Source organism: Emydura macquarii, unplaced genomic scaffold, assembly GCF_026122565.2.
Source record: "Emydura macquarii macquarii isolate MOO-44397 ecotype Brisbane River unplaced genomic scaffold, CSIRO-AGI_Emac_v2 contig_374, whole genome shotgun sequence".
In the NCBI taxonomy this organism is placed as follows: domain Eukaryota; kingdom Metazoa; phylum Chordata; order Testudines; family Chelidae; genus Emydura; species Emydura macquarii.
Window position 1 is genome coordinate 4903206 of NW_027130511.1, and position 23706 is coordinate 4926911.

At 42.2% G+C, this 23706-nt stretch overlaps 1 protein-coding gene across 11 annotated transcripts in view; it reads right to left on the reverse strand.

Moving 5' to 3' along the window:
* NRXN3 (neurexin 3) overlaps positions 1-23706 on the reverse strand; it is a 1218301-nt gene that overhangs the window by 912741 nt on the left and 281854 nt on the right. For 7 of the 11 annotated variants that reach the window (XM_067532468.1, XM_067532449.1, XM_067532477.1 and 4 more), the window contains exon 1: positions 8509-8625. In XM_067532468.1, the coding sequence (XP_067388569.1) occupies positions 8509-8610 (102 nt within the window). In that variant the 5' untranslated portion in view covers positions 8611-8625. Of the gene's footprint in view, positions 1-8508; positions 8671-15111; positions 15414-23706 lie in introns of those variants that run through there. The other 4 variants (XM_067532399.1, XM_067532391.1, XM_067532404.1 and 1 more) reach the window with 2 other exon arrangements.

The following is a 23706-nucleotide window of genomic DNA, read 5'->3' on the forward strand; positions in this document are numbered from 1 at the left end:
CTGTTATTAGCTAAAGCAGAACATCCCTGCAAGATCCGGATAGTTCCAGTTAGCAGGCAAAGGAATGCATCAGCAAAAACATAGAACAAAAAACTAGTGCAGGGACCAATCACCTTTACCAAATAGCCTTATCTTCTTCTGCAACCTTGTATGGTTGCCAAGTATGCTTGTGTAAGTTAAGCTACTGCGCATGTGTGTTTGCTGTTTATATGCTTGTATAAATATATAGTAAGGCGTGTTTTCGGGGTCTTTTGTTCACTGGCCACCTTTGGCTATGTGACTGACCTTCTGCAGAATAAAACTTTTGGAGACTGTCTGAATTCCTGTGTGGGTTTCTTATCTCTGCAGGGCAACGAACTACTTGGAATCTTTTTCCAACATAGTCCAGCATTCAGACCTGTACGATAGTATCTGCATGGCAATTGTCTCATATGTGCTGATTTTTGTTTATATTGAAATGTCTTTATATGTTTCAGTGCCTGCATTATGCCATGTCATGTATCTTTTTTATAACAATGTACAGTATATGCCCCCTTTAGTGAACTCTTCATCCAGGCCTGGCATTCCCTTTTCTTTGGTCTCCACAAGTCTGAGCTCTTCCATAATCCAGCATATACAAGCAAACTCCACATCAGTCCCATCCTCAGTCAACTCCCGTAAGGATTCATTTCAGGAGGCAAATCAAAATTACTATTTAAAACCCCCTACAGATTCATCCTAACCAACTTCATCTGTCTGTACTCTCCTCCTTGCTCCCTTCATTCTTCTAGTACCTACCTCCTCTCTGTCGCTACAAACAAAAATACTTCTCCTTTGTAACTCCTGCTATCTGGAACAGATTCCCTATATCTATTGATACCTCCTTATCTCATTGAAAACACAACTAGAAATACCATTTTGGCCTATAATTCTTCCCTTCCCTTCCCCTCTGTGATTATTTAATTCTGTAAAGTGTTGTGGGATACAATGGTATGAAAAATACTGTACAAAATAAATTTGTGCTACAGATGTGCAGGTTTTCTATGGATGTGCATTATAGGCTATAACTGCACTGTTTTGCTTTTTCTTTGGTCAGAAATTCCCAATAAAATACACTGAACAATAACTGAGCTGGAGAAGGCAAAAGGAGTTTTGAACAGCTCTCTTGCCAGGGCAAAGCCACAAGCATCTTCCATTTGCTGCTAACAATGGTATTTTAATGTAATCAGTGTTGGCTGGACCATCAGTCCCAACTAGCTAGCAGAGATGTACCAAGACATGAACCTCGTATATTAACTTCTGTGAACTACAGGGATGTGGGTGTTTCAGTAGAGCAACTCCAAACAAAAGCACCACTAGAGATTTGGTTCTGGTTTGGATCCAAAACTGGAAGAAGTCTATTTTCCAGCTGTGGCTCAGATGTGGATGCAATCTAATGAGAATAGCCTTTATAATGAGATTTCTGTCATGTTGGCCTGAAATCTTAAGGGAACAGTCCACAAGAAAGTGGTGTTGTGAAACACTTCCCCAACACTTTGCCCAGTTCAATGGTGAACTCGAACTCCAAGCATTAGTCTGGGACTAATCCAGATTTGAACAGCCCCTATCTTCTACTCATCTCTGTTGGTTAGAATTTTGGGGGAGAATCCATCTTCAATTTCCTGGTCTCTCACTCAGCTGCACCAGCAGAGGAGATGACTTACCAAGCAGGGAAGCCCACTTATCCCCAGAAAGAGGAGAGAAGAGGGCATTTTACATCAGTCAATAGTGCCTTTTCTGGTCAGTTAGCATGTATGGTGGATGTAACCCACACCCACCCATTGTGACACTTTCTGATGTCTGTCTTGCACTCTCTCAAGATGGCAGTAATGAGGCAGAGATCTCAGAGGTAAAGTGAGGAGATGTTGGGCTATTGCAAGTGGAGAAGGAAATTCTCCAGTGAAAAAAGTTTTAAGGACTTTCAGGAACAGCTGTCATCATTCAAAAGGAAGACGAGCCCTTGAAGCACTACATAGTCATTGTCTCTTCCACATTATTGATGGCACAGGCCCTGCCTGCAGGAAAACAATAAGTCCCAGGGAGTTGGACCCTGGAGCAGGAGTCAGGAGACCTGTATTCTATTCCTTGCTTTGCCACTGGCCTGTTGTGTGACCCTGTCAAGCCATATCACCTCTCATCCCCATCTTACAGATGGTGAAACTGAGGCACATAATCCTTATCCTCTTTTGTAATATACTTCGGTTGCTATTTTTCAAAAAAGCGTAATACTCTTAGGCTTCTTTGAAAATCCCGGTCTTTGAGCTCTACAGATGAAGAGCCCTATTGATGAGCTACATAATTGTTATTCATTATGCTTTAAGTGCAGGTGCTCCTGGATAAAGGGTTGCCATGTATCCCACACGGCACCCTCAGACTTTGGATGTGAAAGAAGTATTGCCATCTGCTCTGTTGTTGAGCACCAGGACAGAGAAAGAAATTTCACAGATGTTCTGCAAACATTCTCCAAAATCATCAGTTCTAGAGATACTTCTATGCCTGCTTCATGCCAGGCTGGCTCAGAAATATTCAGCTGGCATTTCCTGACCCAATACTTTCACCTGGATGTTCCCATTCCAGGAAAGGCTAATTTGCGGAAGCTTAGGAAGTGGGGAGGGTAAAGAGAATTGGCCTAACAGGAAAGATAATAAAGAGGAACAAAATCAGACGGATACAGAGACTGGTGGTGTGACTGGCAGCCAGCAGTTTCTGAGTTCTGACGTTGGCCCTGCATCTGACTCACTTATGTGGCCTCAAACAAGTCATTTTCTTTTCTATACCTCACAAAGATTTTTGGAATTGAATTATTTTAGTATGTGATACTTCTCCCCCCCCATGCTCCATTCCTTAGATGCCAGTAACAGAGCTCACCTCAGAGCTATCCTCCCCCATGGATAACAACTCTTAACAACTATGCCAGCCCCTTCCTTCCTCCACAACCTATTCCTTCAAAGCCACCCCTTCCTGAAATCCTTTCATTTCTCCCTACCAATTACCTCCACACCTTCCCTTGCCCAAATAGTTGGCAGATTTCTGCCTTACCATGTGCTCCAGATCAATTTATTATTAGTATTAAAAATTCCTATAGCTATAGTACCCAGAAGTCCCAATCAGGATTGAGGGCTCATTGTGCTGGGTGCTGTACAAACACACAAGGCACGGTGTTTGCCTCACAGAGCATACAGTCATGAGTGCATCAGCAGAACTGTCAATAGTGACCCAAAAAAGGAATAGCAAATGGTGCTCCAGGTCAAGATTGAAGTGCATTGGCAGAGCTTTATGTGGGACCCAGGACTCACAATAACAGGAGGAGCCGCAGCTCAAGGATTAGAAACATCAGGGCTATGTGCCTGTTCTGGTGAGAAATAGCTAGGCGTGTTGCAGATTAAGAATGAGGCATGTCTCTATGATGAGGAAGCATACACAGCTTCTACCCAAGCTATGCCTGCCTCTATCCAGGCCCCTAATTTTCGTTTTTGAACATTAAGCTCACTTATATTTAAAATCAATTAGAAAAATAAACAGACAGATCTATCCAAATGCAACAGAGCAGTGACAGCAGCAGTGTCAGACCAATGTTGGAGTGTAATTAATGCTGTTTGTGTCCTAAGTGCCTCAACATAGCACCAATGAAATTTCACCAGCTAAGGAATTCTGTCTCATCATAGAATCATAGGACTAGAAGGAACCTCAAGAGGTGTTCTTATCCAGTCCTCTGCACTCAAGGGGACTCTCCCCTTATGGATTCCTGGGGTGCTCTGGGATTTGGGAATTAGCTCAATTTACATGTTTGATACATATGCACATCTCATTTGCATGCTGGCTTTTTATTTTCAATTTTAAAGTTGTTTTTATTTTCCACTTCTGCTCCCTCATTCCAGTTTCAGTTGCTCTACTGCAGTGATAGGATAGAATAGTATAGAGGCTCTAGAAGACAGTAGTTCATTAGACATTTGGATGCTTTCCAGTCCTAGTGAAACTGAATAGGAAAATAGGTTCAACACTTGGGTTTATGATTTAGAAATGATGTTGCTGACAACCTATTGGGACTCCTCCAATCAGAGGCCCCAGCAGCCATTAAAGAAGGTAGTGTGAGGAGCCCAGACATTATGGTGAACCTGGGAAATGCTCTGTCTCAACCAAATCAAGGAAAAGACTCTGTTAATTCCCCTAATCATGGACGCCCCAGGCTGGAGCTCCTGGTTTCCTCAGTGGAGACTCTCTCTCCCACAGAGGCTGTTTACAACCCATCTGAGGGCTGGGATCATAGAGGCCATATTCAGAGCCAGCCTACTGCTGTCCACACTGCTGGCACCTCCCTCTTCTGACCACCAGTCATTGCTCCATGTGAAAGCACTTCCGAAACCACAGACAGGGAGTGTGAGGCACTCTACCCCCACATTCCTCACATTCTCCATGCTCTGCCATCTGACAGAAAGTGGGGACGAGATGCTCTAACCACAAATACAGTCTACGGCAGAAGCAACATAGCTGAGGCCCTAAAGATTAAGAGCATGTGTGTAGAGAGACTCACCCCTACGTCCTGTTTAAGTCTTCATGTTTCCTTGGGAGATTCAGCCTCTCAATAGGGTGCCCATGGGAGGGCACAGTGAGAGCAGGAGGTGGACCTCTGCTGCAACACCTACAAGGGATTAGCTTGAAGCGTGGCTGGGCTGAGGGGTGCTGGGGCTCGGTGGTGTTTACTATTCACTATCCCTATGTAGCTCCCCACATCCCCTTGGGAGCATCTTGCTCATCAGAGAGGCATTGCACTGTAGGTGCTTATCCAGGGAAAGGAGCACTCTGCCCCAGGCACAGTGTTCTCTGAAAGGGGAAATGTTTGCTCTCTTACAGCCTGTTGCTCCTCCTTTTCAGCAGAGTCTGTTGCTAACACTCATGATATTGGGTGTGTTTCTTAAAGCCCCAGCTCCTGCAGTACTGGATTACATGAGAATCGGGAGCCCTTATGGTTGTGGGGAAAAGCTTGAAACTCTGAGGTTCACAAACAGGAAGCCAAATAGAAAGACTTCAAATGTATTATTTCTAATAATCTCAAGATTTAGTGGGGCTGATGCATAACTTTTGAATGTCTATAGTTGGCACGACTGAGATCTTTCTTCTCTGCAGCCCCTCACTGTTATTCTGCTAGCCCTTCAGTCCATGCTTTCTCCCTTGGCAAGTGAAAGGAGAGAAAACAGAGTTTGTGAAAGGTTCCAGAGCATAAACTGCCTTGTGCTTGACTCTGATCCACATTTCTAGTCCATGGAAACATTGCTTGGTATATTGTGAGAGAACAATCCACTCCTCAAACAAAGAGCACCCTTCTAACTCCCATGGGTAGGTGAAGTGGACTATCTGCTGTGATCTGCCCAGCATGTCCCTGTTCCTTAACACTCAAACTCCCCCACATCAGCACTTTAATGGTACCCGATGTTATTCAGTTAGTTAGATTCGAAGAATTCTGTGGGGAAGGAAAGCTTAGGCACTGGACTTTGTTTTATGCAGAACTCAGAAAGCCTGAACTTTAGGATAAGCAGTCTGTGTTAGACTGTGTATTTCTAGGATGCACTCCGCTTGCTGTGTCATTTTGTTTGGAGTCCTGCAATTATTTAAGACTGCTCTTTATCCATTAAATGCAATTTACTGTCTTACCTCTCACCAGCACTGGATCTGAAAAAAAGTAGAACTTTCAGAACTGTAGACAGACAAAGTGGGGAAGGTAATATATTTTATTGAACCAATTACTATTGGTGAGAGTGCGAGACAAGCTTTTGAGTTACACAGAGCTCTTCTTCAGGTCTGGGAAAGGTACTCCAAGTGAAACAGCTAAATACAAGGTGGAACAGATTGTTTAGCACAGGTAATAATATTCTAAGGGACTATTCAAGGTAGAGTGGAGAGGCCACTCCACCTTGAATGGTCCTTAGAAAATGTGCTAACTACCCAGCTAAACAATCTGTTCCACCTTGTATTTAGCTGTGACACTTGGAGTACCTTTCCCACACCTTAGGAAGAGCTCTGTGTAGCTTGAGAGCTTGTCTTTCTCAGCAACAGAAGTTGGTCCAATAAAAGATATTACTTCATCCACCTTGTCTCTCGAATATCCTACGACAAAGAGAGTTATAGCATTGCATACAACTTTCAGAAATGTAAGTTGTGCATATATGTCCTAAGCCATGTCTACCTAGACAGTTGACAGCAACACAGCTGTATCAATGCAGATCGCTTGTGTAGCGGCTCTGTGCCAACAGGAGAGAGCTCTTCTATCCACATAATAAAACCACCTTCTTGAGTGGCAGTAGCTATCTCAGTGGGAGAAGCTTTCCTGTCCACACCAGTGCTTCTGTCAGTGTCAAATATGCCACTTAAGGGTGTGTTTTTCACACCTCCGAGTGACAAATTATACCAACAAAAATGGTAGTGTAGGCCCTACTAAGACCAATGATGGCACATGGCTGGATGGGAATGTGAGAGGTGTTAATTGGTAAAGCCACTTACTTTACTCATTTGTCCCCCAGTACATTTTTCTCTCTAGTGCCTTGCTGTACAAATTCTTATTGTTTGTATTCTGGCTGATTCCTTTACTCCTTAGAACAGCAAATATTAAAATAGCCCTTAGAGATAGAGTGACATACCTTGTGTGCACATTTGCAGGAGAGCTAGAACTATTATTGTGTTCACCACTAAGACCAAGATGCCATTAAACAGACTATGGGTCAACCTGTAAGTCCAGGCTATCAGGCATATCTGCTATCACTGTCCAGTAGAATGGGGGTTACAAACATTTGTATACTAATTGTCTGTTTTCTCTCCCTTTCCCACTCTTTCTAGGTTTCTAGTCTTCCTAACGAGATGGGTGCTGTCTTCATGTGTGTGTATGGGTAGCACATTGTGTGTACTACCAGATCACAAATAACGATATAAATACTAATAAAACTACTGGGGATTTTCTTGCCATTACTTTCTCTGTTCCCTCTGCCTGAATAAGAGCCAAAAATAAACTCTTCTGTTGTTATTACTATTATCTTTACAGTGCCCACAAATAAGTTACTATCCTGATGTTCAGAGGGGTTAAGCAACTATAACTCCATGGGCTTGAAGTGGAGGTGTGGTGCTCAGTACCTATGACAATCAGGCCCTAGGCTCTTTATAGTACAGACAGAAAGATGTGATGCCTGCCACAGAGTTTACATTCTCATGCAGCAGAGGCACTTTTATTTCTTGTATAAGATTTAATCCAGACCAGATCCCCATTTCCATCAACAAATGCACATCTCCTTCAACTGATTGAGAAGATTAAGGCAGACAGCAGTTCCAACACCTTAAGTGGGGCACCATTTAATTCAAGTGCCCAACACACTTAAGACAATGTAAAACTTCTTGAGAATAGCCTGGCTGACACTGCATGTGGCCCTTTTGTGAGATGGCAGAGTTGTTAGGCAATTACAGAACAGCACATGACCTTACATGGCCAGTTCCATGATTTCTGCAAGAAAACCCACCTCTGCCTCTCCTTTGATCGGATCTGCTGATACTTGTAATGTCCAAAGAGAGAGGCTGAAAACAAAACCAGATATACTACACCAAGCGTACAAGAAACCCACTCACAACAATTGGCATTGCACAGTAGCACAGGGACTATGGTTGCCGGCAATCCTTATTATGAACTGGCTAAGAAGTTGTCTAGAGCAGTTGGTTCAAAATCTATGATGTCTTTTAGCAGACAGCTTTCAACAAAGTAACATGCACATTGACACACAGGGCCACGAAACCATTATCTGGAAGCCTCTTACAGGGTTGCCATTATAAAGTCAACATATAGCAAAATTACCACAGGATGCTGGAATAACTGCAGTGATTCCTATTCTAAGCATAGAGAAATAACTGCACATTTTCAGATCCCTCTGTGTAGAAGACTGTTGGCAAGTGCTTACTTTTTAATGATAACCACTTGATTGACATAAGCACCAATCATCCTATTTGGCCTGGAACATTATATTTTTTATTCCTTATTACTATCATTTTACTCTTTTTTTGTTAGTCCTACTCCTATGTGAAGTCCAGATACTTAGCAAGGATACTAAATTAGCTGATGACTCTGATTTTCTTTCTTCACCATAGAAAATGATGGTTAGCAATGGGAGGCCATTTGACCTATTATTCTGGATTTATCCCAATGTCCACATACGTTTAACACTGCTCTCAAGTGGCTGACAATCTACAGAAGATACGGTAACTGCCTTACTGCCACAGACAGCTATCGGAAATCTTTCTGTAGCTCAAGCAACAGAGGCATGTTTTTTTGGAACCCAAGATCTGGGGCTCTGTCCCTACTGCCATCCATGTTTGTCTATGTATGTGATCATAGAGCTGTTGCGGTGTCAAGGTCAGATTCAGCACCCATGAGAGACATCCAGGGTATAATGAAGGGCAGGCAACAGATCATTTGGGGGGAACAAAAACCGAAAAGCAGTTGTCAAACAAGAAAATTACCTCTTTGAGGCAGCCCATGAAGTTGTTGCTGACTGGTGACCCAGGTAAATCTGCTGTGCTTGGACTCCCTCCTACATAGAAGAAGTCATCCGAACCCAGCATGGTGTAGTCCTCTTGTGTGTAGCCCGTGGTGGTGAGGATTCCATCCACAGAGATTGTCACCTGTTCGAGGGACATAATGGACACAAAAAAAAATTCCCAGCAATGACCTTACAGTCCTGAGAAAAGCAAGTCACCTCCCCTATGTTTTGTATAACTTTCATTAAGGTTTTGGTGAGGTTTGGTTTTTTTAGTGCAGCCAAGTTCCATTTTCTGGTCTGCTTTGCCCATGACAGAAGCACTCCAGCTTCTATTCACCCCTGCTTTGTTACCTTAGTGCTGTCAAGTGCACTCATCAAAATGCTCTCCACTAAATCAGGCTAGAAAATGGAACTATCCTCAGAAGAGATTGCTCGGCTTAGGTGCTTTTATGATTAAATACTATTTATATTAATGATTATTGTTAGTTACAGTTGTTAGTAAAAAACACTACTGAAGTCAAAGTTGGTTTTTTGTTTTGTTTTGTTTTGTTTTGCTCACGGCACACTGACAATCATGCATTCAGGGAGGGATGGGAGGAAAGGATCTCACTTTCAATACATTATGGATGTGCATGCCATGTACCTAAGGAGACACACACCCGCAACCACAAAATCAAAGAAAGGAACAAATTAAATTTAAAAAGCTCTGGCTGAATCATAACCAACATCATAAAAATATGAAAGGAATAAATTAATAAAAACAAATCAAATCAAATCAACCACACACCAGCAAGTGTGAGAGGAGCAGAGAAGAGAAAGAGAGAAAATGCAAAGCGTGCACACACCACACTTCGACAGGCCCATGCCAATAAGATCTGGAGCCCAGAAAAAAAGAGAGAAAGAGAAAGAGAAAGAAAATCTATTTCACACTTGCATGCAATCATCAAAAATGAAAAACCAAACAGAAAACAAAATAATCATAAACTTAAAAAAAATTTTTTTTTTTTTAAATTAAAAAAAAAAAAAAAAAAAAAAAGGGTCCAAGCACCAAAACACATGGAGGGTGAAGGGGAAGCAGGAGGGGAAGGGAAGGGAAGGAGGAAGTGAAATTTATGTGAGTTTTGTTTAAAGGTTGTTAGTGGTTAGAAGGGAAGATGGAGGAAAAATGATAGAGGCCAATAGGAGAGGGGCAGGTCAACAGACGTGGACATGCCATGCAGAATGTATAGTGAAACAAACAACCGGCTGAGCGCCTTTCAGCCATGGCAGGTGGAAGGTCAAAGAGACAACAAGAGTGTGTGTGAGAGAGAGAGGTGGGAAGAAGGAGGACAGCTCTGGCCAGTTTGCCTACAACAGCCGTTGCGACAACAAAAGGATGGGAGAAAAAGAGCCTTCACCACACAAACTAGAGGCCCTGCAATGGTTCTGAGCTAAAAACCTTCAGAGAGTCAAAAGCAAAACAGAAAACAAACAAACAAAAAGAGAGAAAGAGAGAAAGAAAGCTATACTAATAAGCTAAAAAAGAAAAAAAATCAACAGCGTGAAAAGAAAAGGAAAAGGGAAGTGAAGAAACCAACAAAAGAAATGACCAAATCCCATTTCCAGAACAGTTGTGTTTGATTGTTTTTGTTGTTGTTTTTTTTTTTTTTTCTTAAATAAAAATGTAAAAAAACAAAGAGGAAAAATAGGTGTTCACAGTGAAATCAAAAGAAAATCAAAAAAGGAAGTAAATATAAAGGTGAGGGGGGAAAGGGTAGTGAAGGGAGGAAAAGGCAGGTAACACACGGCAAACCCAAAAAAAGAGACAATAAGAATGATATCTACCAGACAATGTAGTTTGTTTACCATAGCGTGTCCAATGCCTGAGTGCTTTGCGGAAAAGGGGGAAGAAAGGAAATTAAAAAATCGTGAACAGAACGATTGTTAATTAAAATAACTAAAAGCAAAGATGAGTCGTTAGGGTGTTAGTACATTAGTCGGTTAGTAAAAATGACACATTGCATGAATGGTCTAGTGTTAGTCTTTCAAAAAAAGGCGTGGGGCGCCTGACACACACAGAGTGAGAGAGGACAATATGACCAGGACTCTATGGGAAACCATGCCATCTAGATTGTAAAGAGGAAGGGAGCTGCCTAGTCTCCCCGCCTCTAACCCATATATATTTTAGTACTAGTCATCTAGAACAGGATTAAAATTAAAATAATGCAGTACTTACTTTTCAAAAGCCCATCACTGTGTATTCCCCACCCACCAACAACCCCCACAGATACACTCAGTACCTGCTCCCCTCAAGTATTTCCTCCCAGCCACCCCCATCTCTCTTTCCCTGCCCCTCCTCTAAGCTCTGCTATCCTCAAGTATTGCGGAATTATTCTAAACAAGGAAAAATCTCCCTGGGCTGGAGGCTTTTGACTCAGGATGAACCCAAAGCCCTGGGGCTGTCCTTCCAGTCCCTTGATTTGCAGATTTCTTTAGAACAAGTGAGTTCATGACTCTTAGGAAAGACATACAAAACACATATAGTTGGACTGCCAGTGTCCACCTGTAGCTCACCTGTGTCACCTGGGGTGCAGGAGTTAAACCCACTTTACCGATGAAGGAATTGCCTGTGTCAGACATCTGACATGGGAGGGGGAAAAGGTTGACCGTATTTAGCATGTCTCTTTTTGTCTTGAAGACAACATCTCCATTACTAGATTGCCCCATTCTATGTAGGTCTCAGTTAGGCTTGCAAATAGCTCTTGAGAATGGAATAAAGGGGAACTAGATCGGGCAGTTCTTTTATCAGTAACACCCAGTTGGTTTAACAGAACCTTGTGGTTGTTTTTTAATTTCTTCTAGAGGCATGTGGAAGTCAACTAGGTTATCAGAACATGTGTTTACAACTGAGGGGCCTTGGGTTCATCAAAAAAAGCCTCATATCAACCTGTGTGACAGATCAGTATTATAGCCCCCATTTTACATATGAGGAAACCGAGGCACAAATAGGGGATGTGACTTGCCCAAGGTCACACAGCGAGTCAGTTGCAGTCTCGTGTTCTGCCCACTATACCACACTGCCCCCACCAGGCATGTTCTGAAAATGCTGGTGTAAGATAGTTACAATCCTGTCCCTACTACACATTTACCAAAAGATAGAACCAGGGATCTGTGTTAACTATAATAGACAGAAGATAAATAAAAAGATTTACATTGACATTAGCTCAAGGGAAATTCTGGGTTCACTGTGTCTTTCTCTGAAGAGATTAACTGCTGTGTTAGTTGCTTGATCTAAGAAAACAAAGGACTTGATACTGTCACAGTTTAGCTACAAAACATGCAATGACCCACCAGAAATATTGGGCAAAGTCTCACACACATATTGGAAATTCTGATCTAATCCCCAGGAATATGGTCAAAAATATGTTAAAAAATATGGCATAATTTAAAATATTGGATTTTCTTAAATTTCATTTAAAAATAACTTTATTTCCTTTTTGGCAAATGTATTTCACCCCAATGTAAATATTTTCAGTCAAAAATGAGGAAGCAATCGAGTTTCTGATAAGATATAAATGGCCAGAACAACTCTTTTCCCTAGCAAACTCTTCCTTTTTTCCCTAGCAAACATAGGCATGGCTCAGAACCAGGCATATGTAAACATAGGCATATGTAAACATAGGCATGGCTCAGAACCAGCAAAGGCTCTTCCACCAGCCTTCTCTGTAATAAAACTCTATATTATACTATTCTTCTATGCACGTGTAAACTCTGGAGAGATGGGGAGCAAATGACATACTGCATGTAAAAATATACACTATGTCCTTTACTGCACCTACTATCAGAAGATCTTAAAGTAAATTATACACATCAATGAATTAAGACTCACAACCCACCAACGTGATGGGTAAGTATTATTATTGCTGTCTTTTACAGATGGGGAAATTGAAGCTAAGAGAAAGGAAGTGACATGCCCAGGAAGTCACTGGCAAAGGCAGAAATAGAACTCAGATCCCCTAAGTCCTACCCCAATGCTTTTACCACAAGGCAATCCTTGCTCTCGGTTTTATTATGCCAGAAGACCATTGTATGGTGAAGGTGTATAGTGGCCATAACCAATTCTGGCTCCTAAACCTTGAATGTAATAACACCTCTCTATCCCTCGTGGCAGATATTAATTAATTATAAATCATTCCATCATTGAATTGTATTTATTCTGCAGTCCAGGCAGGTTCTACGAGTCCTCAATTCCCAGTGAACATAATGGAAATTAAGAGCACTCAGCACCTTGCATGACTTGGCCTTTAAAAATCTCTGCTTTTTTTTTTTTAAAGGAGTTTGATCTCTCTGATCGTTTGAAAAAGAAGAGAACAGACCTGCTATAACATCCTAGCTACTAGCCAATCAAGCAGGATCCTCTCAGAATTCAGGACCAAACAATAATGTTGTGAACAGACAAAATAGGATCTGTAGAGTATAATGTAAAATACCAGGTGCTGCCTGAATGAGGAGGTGCTCGCTTGTTTTCTATTACTGACCAGAACATGTTGCTGCTCTAACCCAAGCCAAAAAGACCTAGTGATGTTTGTATTTAACTGTGTACTCAGAAAATTTAAAAAAAAGATATCAGCTAGAAAGGTATTTTTTAAAAAGAGAGAGTCCCACTTATAATTCCAACTACCAACCCTTCCTATCACCATTTCCTCAAGGTCTAAACCAGCCCTGGCAAGCAGCAAGGATGTATTTTGCTCCGGGTGCTCTTTGACGTTGAAAACTGATTTCCCAGAAAAATAAAAAGTACCATTAACTAAAATGGCCTATAAACCAGAGAAAGATATTCAGAGAGCAGCCATTCTGAAAACATCTAAAAATAAATAAAATGGAACTAATAAATAAAGTGATATATTCAGACCGTTCCAGACTGACAGACCTCAGACAGTTGCTCTATCTCCCTCTACTGGACTGATGGGAATATTTTAATAAAACAGGATCATTAAGGCCCATCCACTGCATAAGAAATTAAATTTATATCTGCAAGTAAAGTAGCAGAACTAGACAAATGTTGACTTCAGTGATAACCCCGTTGTCACATGTAATTTAGAACAGAATTTGGCCTGATTTGATATAATCCTCCAGTTTACATAGAGACACATCAAATATGTAAAAACATGGCATCTTGGACATGTAGAAACATGGTAATGCCATACAGTATTAAACAACTCTCTCTAGTCTGGTACCCTGTCTCCAATAGAAGGTGTAAAATCCCCATAATGGACAATTACGCACTAACATGCCAATGGGTGAGGATTCTTTCTGATGACAGGTTCTGGCTAGCTTATGCCGTGAAGCAAGAGGATTGCTATCCCATATACATTTTTATCCTAGCTAGTGTAAATATTTCCAAAAAGGCTGCTTTATCGGCCAGTAAAGTTATATAAACTGGAATAATACGATGAGGATTTGTGTAAACATTTACATTAACAAGCAAATGGACAGATCACATTGTTTACATAAACTATTTTGAAAATATCAGCTTACAAACTGTTTACATGGCATTTACCAATCAATAAGACACTAATCAGTTTATATCCATAATGTAAACCACATTTGTCATGCAGCAGATGGGCCTAAGTGACTTGATCTATTCACCGGCTTTTAGAGCAATGTTATTTAATTCTATCTTATCTATTTATATACATATTTATATTTCATGAGTGAGCTTTCCATGTTTTAAGGCTAGCTGACTAGCGAAGACATCACCTGATGGAGCTGTCTGCTTAGAAAAGCGACAGGTAGAGTTGTAAAGTTACACTGACAAGAATCAGATAAAGACATTCCAAAGCAGCTTGTTTGTGGTTTGTTTCTTTGTTTTCTTTTTTGATCCTTCCATTTTTCCAGTCCTCACAGACAACAGAAGAGTCTCATAGGCAGAGACACAAGCAATAGGGTAGATCAGAGAACAGAAAAAAATAAAATAAAAAAGAACAGAGAAACAAGGAGATTCAGAAAGACTCCAACCAATTAATTCCCAAGCTACAAAGTTAAAATAACCACATGCACACACTTAGATGAAACACACACACAAAAAAGAAAAAAGTAAAGGAAGAAACAAGTACTTTAAGAATTAGAATTATGACATCATGGCAATGGTTAAATCAATTAACAAAACATAAAGAAAACGAAGGGTGGGGGAGTAAAGTCAGCTGTGGAAAAAAACACTCTGTTCCCACAGTATTTAAATGCAACAAGAATATTACTGATAAGATTGAAATGTAATTAAGGACATAATAAAATAAAGAAAGAAAAAAGAGAAAAGGAAAAGGGAGATGAAAGTAAAGTTAAGTCACAAGTTTTATTATTAAATCAAACTGGGGGAAAAACAGACAAAAATTAATAAGTGGAAACGGAGATATCACAACAGGACTACATTCCCATTAACTCATGGTATTTCGTTGTCCCTTGGATAACAGAGAGATATCCGACAGGGTAAAAGCACTTTGATGTACCCCACTGAGCATCCCCATTTCTCCATCACCTGTCCTCATGTCTGCCCAGATAACACTAGAGAGAAACCTTCCTGGTGTTCTCACTCCTTCACCATTACCTGCCGCAGGTTGCGTGTCACTTTAACGTCATGCCAAGCGTTGTCATTGAATTTGCCATTGACAGGCTCCACAATGGCCTCGAAGGCCCCGGACCCCAGGTTAATGACCAAGGAGACCGCACCATCTTTCAGAGCCAGGTTGACGTAATCAGCCGACTTGCCCGTGTGGAGGATGAGCCCATTACGTTGCCACGTCTTGAAGGAGAGGGTGATCTCGTCGCTGCTGCTCTGGATGGGGTTCTGGGACAGGTCGTAGCAAAGGTACTCTGAGCCACGGAAGGTGGCCACATTTTCATCTCTCGCTGAAAAAGAAGAAATAGAGAGAGAGCTGGTTAGCATTTTCCTTGCTAAGAACAGAATCAAAATCATTATTAAACTCAAAAATCTCATGGCTTTCTTATTGTTCTTCTGTTGTCGCTGTGGAGTGTGTTGTCTCTGTTGTAGCATGGCTACCAACAGACGCAACAATAGGGTTCTCAATCCCTATCAAAATCAATATGTTCGTTCCACTTCCATTGCAGACAGCACTGTTTCCAGGCAGACATTCAAAGGTAGCACAATGGAGGCTATATGAAGGTTAGTGTTAAGACGTACAATTATGCTACAAATGAATTTACATTTTTATCAGAAGCATGAGGGAATAACCTCCAATGTAACCCCAGGTAACCATCACACTACCACCTGCCCAAAAAGTTGACTAATGTGCCACTGACTAATACCATACTGGTAATGCCATGCCATACACCTGCCTGAACTACCATTGGGAGTATATCTGAGTTGGTACCTAATCTAATTCTGGTTGATTTCTCCCATTGTTCCAGATGAATGAACATACTGACAGGGGAAAATGAGTCACTGCTTCAAGTTCTCTCCTTTGACAGTCACAGGGAAATCCAGGTCAGAACAGTAGCACCCACCTGAAATGGGCAGGGTAGTGGTAAACTCTTCTAGGTACTTCTAATTGCAGTACTTAGCACAGACCTTTGCCTGTTGGATGACACTACCTAGAGAATCCTTAATAGGCAGACAAGTCTCTTGGCAGAGCAAAAATAAAGCATGGGGGATTGTTGGCAGCACACAACAAGGTCTCTCTTTCCTTGCAAAAAACCAAAATCTCCTGTGTGTATCGTACACTAGGGGATGACCAGCAAACTCATTTCCTCTGCTGGCTGGAGGCAGTATTTGAATTCAGCTCTGCAGAGAGGAAATGCCAACATGAATCCAACATGTGACCTAGATGCCTTTTTCACACCACCTTCTCCTGCAGTCCCTGAGAAATGTCTTCTTCTTCTTCATCTTTTAATCATCTGGCAGAGTTGGATATGGAGGGGAGGAGGGGGAGAAGCTGGAGTGAGCTGTGTATTAGGTGGTTTAATGTGGATTATTAACTGGTTTTGACAAATTGCTCTTTAGCCATCAGGGGGTTTTTTATTGACTAATAACTAAGAATCAATTTTCTCGAAAGATTTCTCACTGGTTTTCATCCATCAGTAAAGCAGCCAAACCAAGCGATGTTCCCACCGCAATACATAACATGCTCAAATGTGACTGGAGATTCAGCCCCATGACTTGATTCAAGTGGGAGAGAGGGGGGCAATATAAAATGTGGGTGATGAAGCTTGCAAAAGGTCTGAGTGAGTAGCACATGGTAAACAGGATATTCAGGGGGCTGGTCCACATACCATGGCTCTTCGCGTTATCAGTACAGTGGCATCTAGTTGAATCCCACCCACAAATGGAAGGCTGAATGTGAAATTACTGACTAGCGTAATCAAATTGTGGTCACTCACATTTCCCTTGCAAAAGGCAGGAGCCATGCTATTGCCATGCTGACATGTTAATAGCACTTCTCAGCTTCATTTTAATCTCACATAGTCCAAATATTCAACAGAATCCCTTAATAAGAAACTGAAGAAAAGTGAAGTTACTTACCTTATTGTAAATGGGGTTCTTCTAAACGTGTGGTTCTTATATGTATTTCACTGTGGGGTACTCATGCACTCCACGTGCCTGAGACTGGAGAATAGTGTCTGTTGGTCTGTGTCTGATCCCTTGCTCCCCTCATGCTCAACACCCAGGGTATAAAGATGGGGCAGACTGACTGTCTCCCCCATTCCTTCTCTACCACAAATCCTGTCATGATCCGAAGCAGAGGGGAAGGAGGGCAAGTAGTGGAATACAGATAGCAACCGCACATCTTGAAGAACTCTAGTTACAATTAGGTAATTCATTTCCCTTTCTTCAAGTGCTCGTCCCTATGTGTATTCCACGGGGCGTGACTGACAAGCAGTATTTAGAGAGGCAGTGAGTGTGAGAATGCAGGTGGTATAGCTGCTTGTAGAACTGCTATCCCAAAGGATGCATCAGTGGCAGAGTCCTGGACCAAGGTGTAGAGCCTCAGGAATGTGTGGATGGATCTCCATCTAGCTGCCCTGCAAATATCAAGCCGTGGTACCCCTGAAAGTGATGCATACTGAGTATGCTTGTTCCCTTGTAGAGTGAGCCGTTACCCCATGTGGGGGAGAAAGCTGTGTGAACTGATAGAGTAGAATACAGCTAGAGATCCACTTAGGGTATGACTCCACTGCAATACAAGACCCACAGCACAGCTGCAGTTGGCCCAGGTCAGCTGGCTCAGGCTCACGGGGCTCGTGCGGATAAAAATTGCAGTGTAGACGCTTGGGCTCCAGCCCAAACCTGAATGTCTACACTGCAATTTTAAGCTCAAGCCCCACAAGCCCAAGTCATGTGACACAGGCTCTGAGACTTGGTGCTGTGGGTTTTTTACTACAGTGTAGATGTACCCTTAAATATCCTCTGAGAAGATATAGCTGGTCTTCATACTCATTCTGCTACGAGTCTACAAATAGTCTAAGTGACTTCCTGATCTGTCTCATTCTTTGCTGGGAGAATGCCAATGCTCATCGCACATCAAGAGAATGAAGTCTTTGATCCTCACTGGAGGCCCAGGGCTTCAAGAAAAACAAAGGTAAGAGAATTGACTGGTTCATGTGACATTCCAAATCTATTTTAGCAATGAATTTCAGTCATAATCGTAGCAAGACCTTATACTTATGGAATATTGTCTATGACAGATCAGCCACTAAGACCCCAAGTATACCTACACTGCAGGCTGAGGTGATAGCAATGGGGAAGGCAACCTTAACTGACAGGTGAGACATGGAACATATAACTAGCAGTTCAAAGTGTGCATTAATGAGTGCTGAAAGCACTAAATTAAGATCCCATGAGTATGCTTTACTGGCAGAATGATTCTGATCAGGCTCTTGAAGAACCTGGCTGTTACCAAGTAGGCAAAGATCAAGTAACTGTCTGTTGGCGGGTGACGCCTGCTGATCGCTAACAGCTGAACATATATCAAGGTAAGGGAAAGGCCCATTGTTTTAAGGATAAGAAGATATTCCAGCATATTTCCGCTGTCTCTGGAGATGTATCATTTTGCTGGGCCCAGAGAGAGAAACATTTCCACTTGGCTAGGTAACATTTTCTGGTGGAGTCTTTTCTTCTGTTATTAAGACTGATTTGCACAGATTCAGAGCAGAAATGTTCTAGGCTCAACACCCATCCAAATACCAAGCCATGAGATGAAGAGCATTGGGATTGGGATTCCTGACCCTGCCACTTTTCTGGATCAAGAGATCCAGAAAGGTCCAAATGCTAATAGATAGATGGGATAAAACTGGTAGGAGGCTTGGAAACCAGAACTGTCTGGGCCATCTGGGGACAATGAAGATGACTTGTGCCTGGTCTAGTTGAATCTTTTAAGGTAGAATCCAGGATGGGAGGGAAGGCATAACTGAAGTGATCTGTCCAAGGTGGAAGGAGAACATTGCCCCTGAACATGGATCTTGAACTCCCCTGAAGCATTATATGTTGCAGTTCTGTTTTGCCTCTCTGGATTCACCACTCGGATGCTGTTTACTACTGAATCACGTAACTCCCACTTGTGATCAGTGGAAAAAAGCCAGCAGAGGCTGTCCGCCAGTAAATGTTGAGTGCCCATGAAGTATGCTGCCTATAGGTGATGTGGTTCTGTCTACACCAGTTGCATAAAATTGACCACATTTATAAAGAAGGGGACAGAGTGTGCCCTCCTTACTTGATTATATAAAAATGGCAGTTATGTTGTCTGACATTACCAGGACACGCTGGGATCGTCTGAATGGCAGGAATGCTTTGCAAGTCTCTCGTAGGGCTTTCAATTCCAGAAGATTGATGTGCAATCTGTCTTCCCAAGGAGTCCAAGTGTCTTGTGCTGTGTGATCATCCATGTGGGCTCTTCAGCCTATCAGGGAGATGTCTGTAATCATTGTCTTGTCAGGTGTGAAAAAGAGAACTCCCATGCACACATAACCAGGGTCCTTCCACCATGCCAGAGAGGCCCTCATCTTAGAGGAAACTGTCACTATAGTATTCATGCAGTGCTTGCTCAGTGCATATACTGTTCAGAGCTGAGCTTGCAGATAAAGGAGATGGAGTCTGGTGAATGGCATCACATACATACAGGGCACCACATGCCCCAGGAGAGTCAGGAATATCCCAACTCATGTACCGTGCACACAACAGGGCTGTGTGTAACTAGATCTATCGGAGTCCATGGTATGAAATCTGTTGGTGGGGAGGTAGGCCCTGAACCTGATTTAATCCAGTGTCACTCCTCTAAATTTGTGGGCTGTGTTCGAGTCAGGGAAGACTTCATGTTTATGCAGATTCCCAGGATGCTAAAAGGTGAAGCAGTGATGATGTTGACATTAAGGCTTCAAGGCAAAACCTGCCAGTCAGAAGCCAGTAGTCCAAGTATAGAAAGATGGAGGAGCTGGCTTGCCTGAGCTGAGAATACTTTTGTGAAGACTCTGGGAACTATAGCTAACCGGAATGGGAGCACCCTGTGTTAATAGTGGTGCGAGCCCATCACAAACCCAAGAAATCATCTGTGAGAGGGCTGAATACCCACATGAAAGTATGAGTCTTTCATATTGAGAGCTGTGAACCATATGCCTTTGTCTAGGAATGGTATTATCAATGCCTCTGCAACCACACAAAATTGCAGTATGCAAATAAAAATGTTGACACATGTTGAGAATGGGTCTCCAGCCTCCTTTCTTCTTGGGGACAAGGGAATATTTCGAACAGAAGCCTTTTCCATGATGTTGAGTGGGTACCCGCTGTATTGCTCCCCATTGGAGAAGAGACTATACCTTCTGAAGGAGGATCCCTTGTGAGAGAGGTTCCTGAAAAGGGACAGGCGGTGTTGAAGAAGGTGGACAGAGAAACTTGATGGTACAGCTAGAATAGATGATATCCAGCACCCACTTGTCTGTTGTTACCACCTCTCTGAGTGCCCAAGGCTGGTTCCAAGAGATTTGCAATCCCCTGTCTGGGCGCAATTCCTTAGGTGGAGGAGATGCTGGTTCCACAGGTATTTCTGACTCTTCCAAATATGAAAATGTCAGATCCAGGTCTATCAGCAGTGCTATCGGCTCCCTTGAGAGGAAATTGTAGCTAATGGTTTGGACAAGAGATAGACATTTTCCAGAGTCCTATAATCCCGCAGGTATTTATCTCTCTCCCTGGTGAGGATCATTCCTGATAACAAGGGAAATTGTGGGTCCAGGAGGACAAAAATATCACCCAAACTGGTATAAGTCACCAGCACCTTCAGAGGTTGCATCTTGTCAGGGAGGGATCTCTCTTTTTAGAAAGTCTAGGATAGGATTTGTTTTTGTGTTTGTGAGAGTGCCTCTTACTCTCACGAGGGGGCCCAGCCAAAGGGTCCTTTCCTCTGTCCCTCTCCACTCTGGGGTCAGGCACAGTACTACAAGATGCACTCCTTGCTGACTCCAGCCAATGGTCTCCCAACCTGGTTCTGACTGGGGCCCCACTGAATGCTTCATAAGGTGCTTCCAAAGCCAAAGTTCTCACAGCTGACATGTTCTGCTGGGAAAAGAATGGCAGATGCTGCACTGCTGGTGGTCACTGACCCAAATGGAGCAGGGACAGGAGACGCAGTTTTTGAAGCCTGGTATTCTGAACATAATCTAAGTCCTGCACCAGGAGGCCAGGAGTTTTTCACCGAGGTGGGGATTCTAACTCTAACTGGAGCTATCAAAACACTAACTGACAACAAGAAACTAAGAATAACATACACCTTTGAATATTTAGAGGAAGAAGAGAAAGGAGAAGCTCCAAACACTAGAGGATTCCAACTCAGGTCATGCAGCAGTAAGAAGGAACCAGAAAGATGGTTGGTCAGCGCCCCACACCATACCCCTTATATCCTCAGAGCCGAGCACAAGGAGAGCAGGGGCACAGGTGCAGCCCAAAGGACTCTACTCACAAGAATTCTCCAGTGTCAGGCACATGGAGTGCATGTGTACCCCATAGTAGAACACAAACATGGACCAGCACTCGAAGAATACTTTGCTGTGACAACCACCTTTGAGAAATAATCATGTGGTGATGTTTGTGCCCTCATGGCATGAAGCAGCAGCATTGTGTTATGACATGAACCCATAATGTCATCAAGCGATAGCACTGCAGCATGAGCCCTAAAATACGACTTCAGCCCTTTAATAGCCTTGCAAGAGGGGCTCCCAGGATGGACTCACAAAAATTTGGGCTCTCGCTGGGAGTGCCAAGGAACGCAGTAACTAAAGTCTATTTGTGCTTTTGACTATATGTATGTGTGTACATAAGCACATTTGAGAGTAGGTCACATATGTACATTTACACAGCACCAAGAAATATATGTATTTATGTTAATATACAGCCACTCTGGCCATAGAGGATGACATTGATTGCAATTCTGAAGTAGTCAGAGCCATTGTCTGCTATAATAATTTCTCTGCCTAGTCACTTCTGATCCGAAGGAAGGAAATGTGTTACAATCAAGTCAGACACATGCTCTGTATACCTGCAGGTAATTCTGATCAAATAGCTAATGTCTGAGGTCAGGAGTCAAATGCAATCGTTATGACTAAGTCATTTTCCCACAGCCACAGATTTGTGAAGCGTTGAATACACATTTAATGGCCTTTTTCTGTGAAGGTGGGGTGATTGTTAGCGCAACATAAAGCATATTGATAGGTCTCACTCTCAGTCTCCCGGTCACTTAGATAGAATGTTGATAGGCATTGGTGCAGGGGATAAGGAGAAGGTATATTAAATATCTAAATAGTAATTTAAGGCATCAACTGCAGATCCATCAAAATGGGGCAAAGAAAATCCAGAAAGATGTTTCACTCACACAGTCCCAATTTGTACAGCTGGTTTTGATATATGAATCTTTCAATCCATGCTCTATACACAGTCATTCGTCTGGTATTTTCTGCTCTGAAATTAGTTCAAAAGGGCATGGGTATGTGAATTTTATTTTTGTTTATCTGTTTTTTCTTCATGTGTGGATATTGGATTCTGATTCCAAATTTTGTGTAGAATTTGAGTATGAATCACCCCAAACTAAGATCCCATTAGGGACTGCCACCCATCCTAAAATGCACAGGATGGTCAAGATTCACACCAATCTGCCCTGTGTCTCACAAGCACAGCTCAAAAGACAATTTATTCTTTGCACCATTTTTTGGGTGGGAGCACATTCTAACCATAATGTCACGATTTACAGTGGGAAAAGCACTGAATTCATTCCAGACATCAAAGTATTACCATACTGCATGGGCACATAGTCATGTGACATTAGCAGGAACTGAGAATGGTAAATCTTTATTCATAGCAGCTTTATCTATCCTCTACAACACAAAGGAAGGCACAGACCTTGCCCCGTGGACTTTCTATAAAGATTTCAGACAAAAGTGCACCAAGAAACTTTGAAGTTGATGCTGTTTTACAACCTGTTATTTATGACAATTATTTTTACGATATAACCTGGCCCCAGTGGGACTCAGTGAAATGCTTTTTTAATGTCTAACCCAGCTCTGAGCATCTGTCAGTCTAGGACCCAACATTAACAGTGAGATTCATCCAACAGTCAGTGCCCATTCTGTTCTGAACTTGGTTTTGCATACGCTGCTGCAACTCTTGATTGATCTCACCAAGAAAAGCTTCTTTTCTGACCAGTAAGAGTGGAGGAGCCATTATGTTCCACCCAAAGAATTCCTATTGCTTAACATTAGTCATTCCTTCCCCTCCTTTGTCAGCTGCTGTACACACTAGCTGTTGCTGTCTGTTAAAAGTCTAGTTGTCCCTATTTGTTTTATGAAGATAACAATTATGAAAGTAAAGACCTTTGCAACCCATAGATAAAAAGTGCTAAGCAATTATTAACTCCCACTGGGCATTAGCCTTTAATGCAGCTTCAGTTGAAAACAAGGAATTTCAAAGCAATCATTACAGTGGCCAGCTTATAGCTTTACTAGCCCCTGGCATCAGCAGGTTGGAATCTCACATAGCTCCAGGAAGGTATTCAGGGTAGAGTATGTACTGGGCATCTCTCTCCTAGTGGATTTTCCATTGTTTGCAAAGCATGGAGAATTGTGGTGTTATCTGTGTGAGATTTTGCAGTTTCCCATTTGTGAAGAAACAATAAACTCCAAGTCTTTTAGATGGGGAGAGATGCTG